General features: G+C 43.7%; 1 protein-coding gene across 1 annotated transcript in view; it reads right to left on the reverse strand.

Moving 5' to 3' along the window:
- ptch1 (patched 1) overlaps window positions 1-13,603 on the reverse strand; it is a 56,403-nt gene that overhangs the window by 33,584 nt on the left and 9,216 nt on the right. Inside the window, exons 3-8 of the mRNA XM_076289281.1 lie at window positions 7,758-7,947; window positions 6,982-7,051; window positions 6,553-6,644; window positions 4,354-4,555; window positions 3,603-3,730; window positions 2,233-2,380 (exon numbers count right to left, since the gene is read on the reverse strand). Of these exons, the coding sequence (XP_076145396.1) occupies window positions 2,233-2,380; window positions 3,603-3,730; window positions 4,354-4,555; window positions 6,553-6,644; window positions 6,982-7,051; window positions 7,758-7,947 (830 nt within the window). The remainder of the gene's footprint in view (window positions 1-2,232; window positions 2,381-3,602; window positions 3,731-4,353; window positions 4,556-6,552; window positions 6,645-6,981; window positions 7,052-7,757; window positions 7,948-13,603) is intronic.

The following is a 13,603-nucleotide window of genomic DNA, read 5'->3' on the forward strand; positions in this document are numbered from 1 at the left end:
TGTGCGTGTTGGGGTGTAGACACTGGGGTGTCGTCTTGCAAGGCTATGTGTGAAGTGTGGCTAAGCATGGAGGAGGGGCAGACAGAACTGCTAGCAGCTGAATGACTTCACTCATAACTACAGGCAGCGTCTTTCAGCTCGTAATTCCTCACGGGACTCACAACGTGGAGGAAAGTCTTCATGGTCAGCATCTGAGCCCATCAACAATACCTATGTTTACCTATGAATTATTTTCCATACCGTCAGTCTTGACATAACAAAACAGATGTAGGGCCCTATCATGACATTCTAAAGTGCATCGTCACTCGTCAAAAGTCTATTCAAATTTAGTAGGATGTCCAGTTCACATTGGGAGGGTTTTCGTCCTCAAAAGTGGAGCGCATGGCGTAACAAGGTGTTCCTAGGTCTTTTAATCAGTCATATGGGTGTGTTTGGGGCGTAACATCATTTTAAACCAATGAGAATGACATCTGTCATTCCCTTTAACGGCGCAACGCGCGATATGTCAGATAAATGCATCGGTATTTTGGCATTCAACGGCGCATTTGAAGGAGGCTGCTTGCGAGACCGTATGGAATAGTCATTCTTAAACCATGCTTTACTAAAACTTAGCATAGCCTTCACGCATTTGCACTCGTCTATTATTTGAACTCATTGGCAAAGTGAAACTAACTTCACCAAGGAAGTCAGTCAACGACAAGACAGTTATATGCAGTTACTTTCACTATTGACTGACAATGGGTTACCATCGAAAACATAGGCTGGAAAAAGCAACACTTACCCTAATGTTGCTCAAATGACTGAATAAAACAACATTTATCCTGCAGAGGAGTTGCTTATATCTCGTGACAGTGCGTCTTCAGCTGTGCTCCATACGTGTCTCTCGCCTCTCCCCTAATCACTTTTAACCGTCATTACCAATTTGCAAATGATGGTGAATAACTACTCATCATGAGATGTACAGTATTTCGTAATATCTTTATTCTAATTATGTTTAACATTGTAATCGTGCAATTTGTAATGCTTTGCATGGACGTGCGCTGGTGTGCGTTCATGAATGATAGAAGGATGGTGCGTGCACCTGCCAATATGACTGTTGACATGCGCTCTTAAAATAGCATATGAACAACTCGCCATTGACTTCTGACCAGGTTTAGGTGGTGTATGATAGCGATTTTTAGAGAACGCGCCAGGGCCCGCCCTATGTTGTTAATTGCCACACCCCTGGGCGCAATGCTTAAAAAATAAAGGTGCAAAATACCGAATTCAACTTCGCGCGACTGAAAAACGAACTGTACGCCATGCGCTGGTGCCCCAAAATATAGCCCGTAATCTTCTTCTGGAATTAATATCATTGTTACAGCTAATAGTGATAAATTAACTTAGCACCTATTATATGTTTATAAATTGTTGACTGTTGCTCTGCTTGCTCTGAATCCTATTTCCACTGGCTACGAAAGTGGCATCTACAGTCCCCTAATTTGTGAGCCGTTTTAGAGGCTTCAGTTCCTTTTAGGTCGTTCACTGAACATGAGAGGCTCAACAAGACCAAGGCTTTGTGTGACTAGCAATCTAAGGGCTTTCTCGTTGAAAAACAAGACATTCTGGAACAGGAAGACGTCATTCGGAATTGAGTTGTAGGCATAACAAATCACACGCTGGATGATGGCAAATAAGGACACGTTTCGACGTCATGGTCTTTATCTGGTGTCGGAACATCTGTACAGATGTGCTGTGGGGTGTGTGTGAGCGCCTGGCCTGCTAGTGATCTTTACCCTCGTTCCCTTTTCAAAGCCAGAGCAGCTGGCTCCTCAGGTCACTTCTCCAAAACCGTTGAGTGAAATACAACCCACCCCCTCACACACACACACACACACACACACACATATATAGATCACATGTGTCAAACAAAGTCCAGAAAACAATGTCTTCTTTCCTTTTTCAAGTGGGTGGTGTCATTTTTTTCCACCTGTGGTCAGGAACTAAGCGACCAATCATTGACTTGTGTAGCTCTTTGTTGGATCAACAACAAAATAGTAAATAATAATCTAAATAAATAGCAAAGCAAATTACAGATAGTCAGATAGTGTATATTTCTGCAAAAAATCCCTTGATCACTACTGCTACAATCTGAGTTTGTGTCCTGACTTGGATCAAAACACTACACTATAGTTGAGGATAACTCTGATGAATTGAACCCCACGTTAAGCAACATGTTGAGCACCCACGCACCTCAGAGTATCTCCTTTGCCAGGCTTCCAAGATGGCGGCTGCTTTGTCCTTATTCCAGTTCAGGGCCTCGATTCCGTGCCGGTCCTTCCAGTGTTCGTACATCTGCTTAGGGGTCATCAGCTGAAACATGGTCTGCAGGGCTTGGGCACTGAAACAGAGAGACAGCCGCAAAGATGCTTTTTAATGCTCATGGTAAGTTTCTGTAACCTCGAGATTTTAATGTCGCTCAATCCACAAAATTTCATCCTACAAAAATGATTCTGTATTATGCAGCTTCCTTATTATCCATAATGTCTGTTTCCCAGCCCCTATTCAAGACAGAAAGTAATAAACTAGCAACCTTGTTGGTTGCAATGCAATTTCCCATTGCCAATCAACTAAGTTGCTAACAGGTTAGCAACAATGGTTTTGAGAAACGCACCCCTGAATGATATTCTAACCCTGTTGTGTCCTCAGATACTGTATGTGCTATACGTCCACGCTCTATCTCCCTCATCTTCCACTCATTCATAGATCATAAGCATGATTTAAGGGCCAATTTTGGTGGAAAAAGCAGTTCATCACCAACAACTATTCTTAAGAGGGAAGCCAGACCTGAAAATGGACAACGCGCGGCAGCTGAGAAAACAGCCCCTCTATTTGCCTGAGTGGCCCGGAGGGCCGACTCACATACCCATTGGGCTGCCATACTGCCTCCGCATACTAAAATGAAAAGCAGCGTGATGTCTGTCCTGCCAACACCAACACAAACCAACACTCGGCTCCTGGTGAGATATGCGTGTTAGGCAGAACAAAGTCGGTCTTTGACCGCGTTTGCGCACAACTTCAGGTCGCCGCTACGTTCGTTGAGCTGCGATGCAACTTATCTACAGCACGAGTTGTTGGGCCCAAATAATATAAGTAGTTGTTTATTTTTTTTATAAGTTTAATGTAAGCATGTGAAGAGTTTATCGCACACAGAAAGCAGTCTGGCTGTGAGTGTTTTTTTGTTGTTTTCCTCCACACAGGGGCTCCTCTATGTCATTGTCTCCTGCTTGCCCTCATTTGGCATGGTTTGGGGTTGACACGGAACAGCTGGGACCTCTACAATTTCAGTGGAATCTGCTAATGGCCCCAAGATTTACAGCACTTGAACGCACTCAACCTGCTTGGAGCCACACAACTGGAGTCCCCCCGGAACACGCACACACACACACACACACACACACACACACACACACACACACACAGTGAAAAACACACACTCCTAGAGACACAGACACAGAGACACACACACACATTTAATCCCCTTCCTCTCCCTGTGCCTGTTCCATTTGCGTTCATTGTCCCTCCGGTCCTCTACCCTGACTGGTGTGTTTCGCTGGACATACCTTAGAAGTTTTCCACTTCCGTTCTTGATGGTCCCTCCGATGATGAGCTCCTCCTGCCAGTGCATGTAGTTCTTGGAGATGCCGTGACACCCACCTGCGAGGATGTGGCCAATGTCGAGGTTGAGGGCCTGGTGGACAATTAAGAGCAGTTTAGCTCAGCGCCGGCCACTTGCTTTTTTTCATTACTAGGTCAAACCAAACACACAATGCGACCTCTGTGTGCTGCTGGGTCCTGTGTGTGTGTGTGAGTGTGTGTGTGTGTGTGTGTGTGTGTGTGTGTGTGTGTGTGTGTGTGTGTGTGTAACCAGAGACATTACAAGGGAGTAGACACAAATCACTAAAATGAATAGGGGGAAATGTAATGCTAAAGATGATGGATCTGTAGCAGGAATTCCTGTTTCATAACGAGTCGCATAGTCAGTTGGACATGAAAACTGACGTTTATCTCACCTGAACATTTGTTTTATTTCCACCGTTACTTTTCAAAAACTGTGCAGCAAAATGTGGCACATATGCAGTAAGTAAACAACCAAAGCGTTTTTTTAACTTTATTTTAGCATTTACAAAGTTGATGCTGTTTATGTAAACTGTCAAACATCTGTTTGGCCACTCTAGGTAGTGTTTTAGTCTCTTCCCATTCATTTAGATAGGAGTCTGATTTTGTTTGACTGAAATAGCTGCCTGGAGGCTTTGCCAAGCTGGGAGCAGAGTGGCAAACCCCGCCTATGCCTCAAACTTTGGGGTGACCCACCTGTGAGTCGTTCTTGTTGGGTGCAGAGGGGGGACAGTCGGGGTCTTTGGGGTTCAGGCACGGCCGGTCCATGTAGCCCTGGCCCACGCCGGCGTTCTCCAGCAACTCCACCCAGCTGTCCACATCTATGTTCATGGGCTTCAGCTCAGCCAGGAACTCCATTGGGTTTAAGTTGGTCCACTGAGTTGGTGCTCCTTTCCCGCTGATGGGGATGAGAGGAGAGGAGAGGACAGGGACACGTCAACACGGCAGAAACACACGTAGTGTCCCCTAGTACACTACAGAAAATTATCCATTGATGCCATCCACCCTTGTTTATTCATTACTTGTGGATAAATAGGCAGGACTTAAGGCACAGACCCATTGCACTGGAAATACAGACTGTTCTATCCAAAATATGGATTTGATTGCAGACTTGTTAAATAGATGGCAAGACAGAGATGAAGGAAGATGCACATCAAATAAAATAAATGAAAAAGGACAAGGTGGGCCTGGACTACTACACCAGTGAGATAGGGTGGAGGTATTAGGGAAAAGGGAAAAGACCACCCCAAAAGTTGTGAGCACATCACAAGTATCACAGCGCACAAAGCAATTCGGCCCACACTCACACACTTTAAAGACACCTATTCACAAGCCAAGGTGACACAAAGCACACAACCGGACACACAGATAGCTGAGATAGCTGTGAGATAGCTACCCTACCACGCACGTCCTCCCTCAGGTCCACTTGTTTATCCATTACTGGTGGAGTGATTTCCAAAAACAAAATACATATCAAATGGATGATTGGTTTGTGATTGTTTATTTATTTACGTAAACACCTTCACATCCCACATCTCTCAATATTATATCTGTCATTTAAAAGACATAAAGATACAGTATTTAATAAACATGTGGTCCTTCATAACTCCATGGAATTATTTGTGCCACCATAAACACAGATTAAACCCTTTCAGTTGTCCATATAACTGAAATGATCTATATATGATCTATATTTTAAACTGCTGAATAATGAATTACTTTGTTGAAAGTACTTAGTTTCTTGTGAGAGTAACTTTTGAGCCTTTAACTTTCTGTTTGTATAACTTTTAATGCGGCGTGATGGCGCCTCATCTGCAACATGTTTTTTTTTTTAATACTTACAGTCCCTATTAGCCAAACTATTCTACCTCTCCTCCCAAATCACCTCTAAATCTTGCCTACTCTCTCTCCCCCACTCCCTCCCTCTATTCTCTCGCCTCTCTCTCTTCTCTCACGCTCTATTCTCTCTCTCTCTCTCTCTCTCTCTCTCTCTCTCTCTCTCTCTTCTCCTCCTGTGTTTGTCACACCATGCGAGGCTCCTCTGGCCCCCTCTCCGAGCTCCACGGCACTTTGTGTGTGTTTAACCAGGCTTGAGACATTATTCCAGTGCTTCCAACTAGAACACTGTTAAAGTCCTTATTTGCCATCAGGGGGAGGAAAGAGAGAGAAAACAGAAAGAGAAAGAGAGAGAGAGAGAGAGAGAGAGAGAGGGAGACAGGGAGAGAGACGGATAAAGAGAGAGATCCTCTGCTCTGCATCTCAGAGCAGATTGGCAATAATGTTGAAGAAACTCAGTAAAACTCGAGAAGAGTTTACAAAGGTCAATGGCTAGCTCAAAATACAAAGAATGCTGGGATGCGTCCAATACAATACCTTCAAAAACAGCAGGACAAAGATGAGCAATCAACCAAACAGAAGCACAAGTGGCTTTTTAAGCTGTAATGTTTTATGTGTGAACGTGAGCAGCTGACAGATTCATAATGCACCCGGGGTGCGTCGCATCTAGACAGTGGTAAGGGTGAAACTACAAACTGCCCGTTTGGCAATGACTTGCTAAAAAACAGAGCTGGTGGGGTGTGTGTGTGTGGGGATTTCTTGGGTGGCCCTCTGATGAATTTATAAGTCAGCCATTTTCATGCATGCCTGCGGCTCAGCCCTCATAAAAGAGGCCTTGATTACGGAGCTCGCTCTCTTACACAGGAGGGATTTTTTTCTTTCTTTACCCTTTTTCTTTACAATCCATCCTGAGGTGACTTATCACTGGTTCTTTGTGCTGTGTGTGTGTGTGTGTGTGTGTGTGTGTGTGTGTGTGTGTGTGTGTGTGTGTGTGTGTGTGTGTGAAAACAAAGAGATTAAGGCAAACCAGTTGGAAAAGGATAATGAGACGTGACTTACGGGAGATATACATAGCCCAGCTGTAGCTTCGCACCTTCCCAGAAGCAGTCCAATGGCGTGATGATGAGGCAGGGGTGAAGATTTTCGAATATCTGAGAATGACACATGCATGGATGTGCATTACTTTCTGATGTTTGATAAATAGCAAATGCCAAAGCCACTGGTTCAGTTAGTGGGAAATGTGTGACAATCACACACACACACACACACACACACACACACACACACACACACACACACACACACACACACACACACACACACACAAAATGTTTTGTACCAGTTTTCAGAAGCTTTTAACGGTTAAGATTAGGGGTTGAAAAAGATCTTGCAACAAAGAGCTGCTTATAAATAAGTTGGTGGGGGGTGGGCGTATCCTATGTACACAGATGTTTCAGAATCACTCAGAGGATGTTGTCAATTACTCACCCGAGCAAACAAATTGTTTTCGGGCACAATTTCTGCTGATTTGTAGCACAAATGTTCTAAATTCCATTGCCTGAAACAAAGAATAAGGTATAATGAGGGTTTGAATGGATTTCCGTGATCACCATTTCACCTGTACAAACATTCAGGCCCCTGGCAACATAATTCAACTCTTAAAATTCTGTTTTTTCTGGGCGTGAAAAGAATGTCTTGAGGCGCTAGAACTGGCTTCTGGTAATCCCTGCCATTACATTAAATTATTTCATAATGATAACAATTTAATAACTTAATGTTACTCACTCAGGTCTACCTCGATCGACATGTCTGTCTTCTCTAATGTGAAAACCCTGTGTTTTGTGGCTCAAACTGCGCTCATTGCTAGTCTCAACGATCCAGTGTGTCACTATAGCATGGGTCAAAAGCTCCATCTTCCATATCTTCCAGTTGTTTTGTAAAGTGTGCTTGAAATGGTAAAATATTTGTAACTGTAGCATGATTTGTAGCTGTAAAACCGATCTGTACCCGTAGAATAGATTTTGACAATTACTTTTACGGATCATTTTTACAGTTACAAATCATTTCTACAGTTCCAAAACGTGATACACACATACAAAACATTTGAGTCTAATATTCTTCCATAAAAAAAAGGCCCATCATTTCTGTGAGTATAACAGCATTGTCATATTTGTTGACGTTTGCTTGAGGAGATACCAAGCTGAGGTCTTCTTGAAGCCCAGCCTTTCTCCTCAGCAGAGGAGGTGTGCGAGTCTGTCCCTTACCTGTTGTACATGTAGACCTGCACCTGGCTGGCCTTGAGGGCGGAGTCGTGGTGCTGTCTCAGTGCCTCCAGAGTCAGGACGTTGGCGCCTTGCTCGCGCGGCGTCTGGATCATGAGCTGCGGGTTGAACATGGCCTCCTCCCCGATCTTCTGCCGCGTGTACTTCAGCTCCTCGTTCACCCTGCCCCCATCTGCGGACGAGGTCGACAGAAGTGAGCGACCACACAGGCAATATTCCTGACCGACACACAAGCCAAGGAACTTTCCAAGCCCCACCACAGTGTCATTAAACCGTTGTGATATGATTAAACAAATGACATTTTGAACAATTACATACTAGTCATTTACAAGGCAAAGTGGAAATTTGACCAATTACACACAGCAAATCCACATACATACACTTCAGACCCCTTCCAAAAACACCTATTCAACTTAACCAACCCCACATTTGAATGGATACAGATTCTCTAGGTCAACAGAGAAATCAAAGACCACTGAACTGTAAAGGTTGCAAAAATATTATGATACCTTTTGTTAAAAATGTCACATATTTAAATCTTATGTTGCCAGCCAGTGGAACTGAAGACATTTGCATTTGTTTGTGACTGAATTTGAGGGCTGAATTAATCAAAGTTGTCAGCATCACCAGATACATGGAGAAACAGAATTGTAAGTAAACAGATTGTCAAATGTGTAGCTCTGATAAAGGTAACAGTTACACTGATAAAGGCAACTGTAACTGATAAAGGTAACTGTAAACTCCCTCCCTCTAGTCAATCTGAAACAGAAGTAAGCTCATATGATATGCTTAGGATCTGAGTTATATGCTCCTCTGGCACACTTTATGACTAATGTCAGTCATGTTGCGCTATAGAAATAGGAATTACTAAATGTGAGATGAACATAACTGAGAACAAATAATTGGACTCCTTGATCTAGGATTGAGCTTGAGCATTCTTCACAGAACCTGACCGAACTTATTGACATCTTTAAAAATCAATGATACTGTTGATAACAGTTTGATGATAACTGTGGCAAAATGAAGCAAAAATGCCAATGGAGGATCAGTAGACTTCAGACTTGCAGACTTCAACTGGGACTAATACAGCTCTCTTTTTTGTTTGTTGTCTTATAAAATGTTATCCAATTAAAGCTTGGACACTCATAGAAACACTAGCTTGGAAAATGAAACGTTTTGGAAATCAAAATACAAAATAATCTCTCTACACTGACTGACACTGTGCATTGCTAAGACGCTGGATGCCACAGTTAGACAGTTGGTCCTAGTCACTGCTTATCAGGAACAGCAGTAGAGTCTGTAAGTGCAAATGGCTTGCAGAGACATTTCAGCTGAGGAAGATTTATGTTTGTGGGGTAGATTTGTTGTTCTTCTTCCACAGTAAATGTCTCAATATTATTCACATTTAATGTTGCATTGCATAAAACCCGACACAAACTACAAACTGCATTAAAACAGATATGAAAGAGCAAATGAATTTGGACTGCAGCTTTGCCTTATTATTGAGTTTATGAGTTTTCTACACATTAGGTGATTTTTGGGAGGATGAAACATTGCAGGCCACATGGTAAAGCCACAGGTCTACACGAGAGCACTTGCTCTCCACAATCACAGCGTCATGACACACTGCTCAACATAAAACAAATAATAATAAAAAGTTTAAACAAATAACTACAAAAATCATCTATTCGAAATTCATTTTTCAAATGCCAGTAAGCCAGGAACACTATGTCAAATTGCATCCTATCTTCATTTGTCAGTGTTTTCACATAGCTGTTTATTTTCCGGGGACTGTTATCTGTTGTAGGCATACAAGCATACAGTCTACACGATAAGCATAGTAAGCCACATACAAGCATACAGTCTACATGATAAGCATAGTAAGCCACATACAAGCATACAGTCTACATGATAAGCATAGTAAGCCACATACAAGCATACAGTCTACATGATAAGCATAGTAAGCCACATACAAGCATACAGTCTACATGATAAGCATAGTAAGCCACATGCAGAACAGCACATTGTGACATGAGAAGGAAGTTGGCATTAAAATAATCCCTTTTAAACTAACATTCAGCACGCTCATGGATAAAGGGAGTTTGCGAGATGTGGACTCCAAAAAAGTCTAATTGTATACTGTTGCAAGTGATACTGAGAACCCTGATAAGAGCAAGGCCATTTGTGGCCACATGCTGTAAGTTACTCCCACGGCATTTCCTGGAAGCATGGCTGCCTGGCAAGACAGTGTGTAGAGACTAAGCCAGTCAGACTGCATTACCAAAATGACCAATCTCTGGCAATGCCCTCACCTGGGTCTCCCACCACAGGCACAAACCAGACGAACGCATGGCGAGATGTATGCTGATGCAGCACTGCGGAGAGGAACCCTGGCTTTACACTGCTGGTTTAGGCATCATTGGAAACGTGATGCCTTTGGCGAGGGCCTGACCGGCGGCTGGCCGCGCTCACGTTAGCCGATCTATGCTGCACTCTACCTGAACCTAACCTGACCTTCAGGCCAACTCTGGAGAACAGCTTGGCTGCTGAGACTCTGCTGCTTGATGTCTGCAAGACCCCCCCGACTCCCCATTGGCTAAGTGTATCAGATGCATAGCAGGCCGAACAGCAGGTGAGACTTGGGAGTGGGGAAGTAAAGCGGATTCAGGTGGTGGGCCGCGAACCCCACTATCGTCCTTGGGGGACCCCATGTTTCACAGGAATGTCGATTCCGTGCAGCTGTTTGCTATTACTGAGAAAAGGGGGGAGAGGACGAACTGCCTTGAGTCTACACAGTAAAGTCACACTCACACACATCCCCTGTGGTGAATGTTATTGACGTGTGCCCGGAGCGGACTGACTGAGACTGAAATACAGCTTACTAATTGACAGTGCGATGGCATAGCAGCACTGGCTTTAAAAATAAGCATCCACCCTTCACACAAAAAGGCAAATATTTGGCAATCTAATAAATATTCTGTGATGGACCTGTGCCTCCTGTAATCATCAAGTTGCTTTTTGAGCATTACTCTCAAGATTGTGTCTCTGTGACAAGACAGACAACATACAAAGAGTCTCCACAGCCAATAATACCATTGTAGCAGCCCTGACAGCCCTAGACAATCAATGTCTAAAAAGTTCATAAGCTCCAACACAACATTTACATTCTGCCTGCAATATTTCACCCAATACACTGTGTCCACTATGTCCACCCTAGACTATAGGATGGACAGTGAGCCACCTGCATAATAAGCCTTGCTAATACCACAGCCATGACGCACCGAAGCGAGACAATCATCACACATTCCATTGCTATGTACAGTTGGTTAACGTAAACAAGACTAAATCACATCTGTCAGTCTTTTTTCTCCATGCCCATTTCCACCACTCGAACCCACCCAACACCACCACGACAACATGTGTCAGCTAAGCTCTGCAGAAAATCCACAGCGAATCCTGTCTAGGGCTCTTCGGGGACCATGGCTGCTCTGTAAACACAGCTGGACGGTCCGATGCCAGCCGCCTCCACACCGATGCTGACCGCATCTTTGCAGCGTTGTTCAGAGGCGCAGCGTTCACAAAGCTGGACTTCAAACAGGCACACAAAGAGTCCCTTATTGATGAGGGAGTGTGTAGACTGGAAACAGGCAATGGGAATTCTGTTTGTGCGTTGTTTTGTTTTTGTGCTGCACTTGCGGTTTGCAAGGTCAACAGAAGTAAGGGCAGGTCCTTCAGCAACCTGCTAGCAGTAGCTCATGGTAAATCTGGACAGGATCAATCCTAGTAATGATATATGATATATATCATTATGATATATGATATATTAATGACACAAAAATTGAAAAAGTCACCTGTCTGTGCCACTGTGTCTTGACATCCTGAGCATCTTATTTTAAAAAAGAAATATGGAAAGTGAAGTGCCAAGTGAAACATTATTCAAGTAAGGTCTTTGATGATTCTTTGTTTTCTCCACTGTCACGTTCATGATATAAGGTCTTTGATGTACTTTTATTTCACCAGTGCTTTCAACACCATCCAACCCTTCCTACCGAGACACAAGCTAGTGCAGATGAGTGGATGGGGGGACTCACACCTGGAGTCCTGGATAACCAGACTAACTCAGTTTGTCAGGCTGAGGGAAAGCTCCTCCGAGACTGTGCCTTTCTCCTGTCCTGTTCACCTTCTGCATGTCTGACTTGACTTCCGTTACAGCTCTGTGACATGCCACATGCAGAAACACTCTGACAGCCCTGCAATCGTGAGGTGTGTTAGGGAAGGACAGGAGGGGGAGCACAGGAGTGATGGAGGACTAAGTGAAGTGGTGACGGTCTAACCATCAGCAGATGAACACCTCCAAGACAAAACAGATGGTGGTAGACTTCTGGAGGTCCAGGCCCCCTGTGCTACCTGTCTCCATTGAGAGAGTCGATGTGGAAATAGTCAAGTACCTGTGGTTTCATCTGGACATTAAACTGGACTGGTCAGCGAACACAAACACACTTTAAAACGCATTTTACGGCATTGCCTCAGTATTACCTCAGCCTCAACTCTCCTTCAGTTTATATTGTCAGTTCCCTGTAGATTCCTGGTGGATAGACATTCTTTTTCTGCGTGTACGAATTGTGCACAACCCTGAGATGCAAAAACCTGACCTGAATTAAGCTGAACACTCAAAAGCACTACTAAAAGAGCCACTTAGAGCCACTATGGGGACTGCTACCCCATCTGTTTGCCTGTAAAATCTGCTTCTGCTGTTTATCTTTGTTGTTGTGTGCAGTATATTTCTCAATCTCTTCCAGAAGTGGAATAATGTAAATACAGCTTCCTTTTCAACGCAGGAACAAAGGAACAGTCTACAAACAAAGAAATAAAAAACAGGTATACAGAATGTGCCTTGAAGCCATTTTCCAAAACAGTGGTGTTAAAGTGCTCATCATGCACTTGAGCGGCTCACAAAACAAATAAACAGATTCAAAAAATGCAATAACAAGCACTGACTCAGGATGGGTAACCACTACTTCTCAAACATCAGGCAGCAGTCTGGCATTAAATCCAGCTCTGCAACTCAACACACACTGATGTTGGAGTGGAGTTGGAAAATTGGTGTAGTGCAATAACACATTTGTAGGCATATTTCTCAAAAGGTAACTTTTAGAGTGATTCTGAACATAATGGCTGAATATAGGTAGAGCTCGCAGTACTCAGGAGATATACATATTTTTTAATCATCAAAAGAAGTTAAAAATCACAATTGTTTGGGGCACAGTTGTATACAAACAGCATATCTGATAAGTGTTTATACTTGCAATTGCAAACCCTCATCGTAAGCTTGCTGCATTAAGCACATAGGTGAATTATAAAACCACATTTGTTTGCATTGCTTACATAATCTCCCAAACTGTAGTCACACCACATAAGGAGAGAAGGGTTTGTGGGGTGGGGTGCGCTGCGCTGAACATCTCTAGTATTTTTCCAAAAGCTGGCAGAGAGGGAGTGGCACAAGGATGGGGTGTATATGTCAGCCTCCACAGAAGCCTCATGAGGGGCCTTGCATTTGTTGCATAACATTAACCCCTGCCCCCCTCCCTTTTTATTCAGACACACACACACACACACACACACACACACACACACAGGAGAGAGGATTCTCAGTGAGCTGACATTGGGCCCCCTTTTTTAAAGCCCACAATCCTCATTCTCACCATTCAGAGGGGCCCGGTGCCTTTTGATAGGCTTTCCTCTCAAGGCTGCAGAAGGGCTCAATACAAAAGGCACAGAGCCTCAGACGATAGGCCCCCACGTTACACTGGGCCGCAACCCACCCATGC

The sequence above is a fragment of the Alosa pseudoharengus genome, unplaced genomic scaffold (assembly GCF_046254945.1).
Source record: "Alosa pseudoharengus isolate Yale_2024_CS ecotype anadromous, Long Island Sound unplaced genomic scaffold, YU_APseudo_1.1 YU_APseudo_1.1_scf_17, whole genome shotgun sequence".
In the NCBI taxonomy this organism is placed as follows: domain Eukaryota; kingdom Metazoa; phylum Chordata; class Actinopteri; order Clupeiformes; family Clupeidae; genus Alosa; species Alosa pseudoharengus.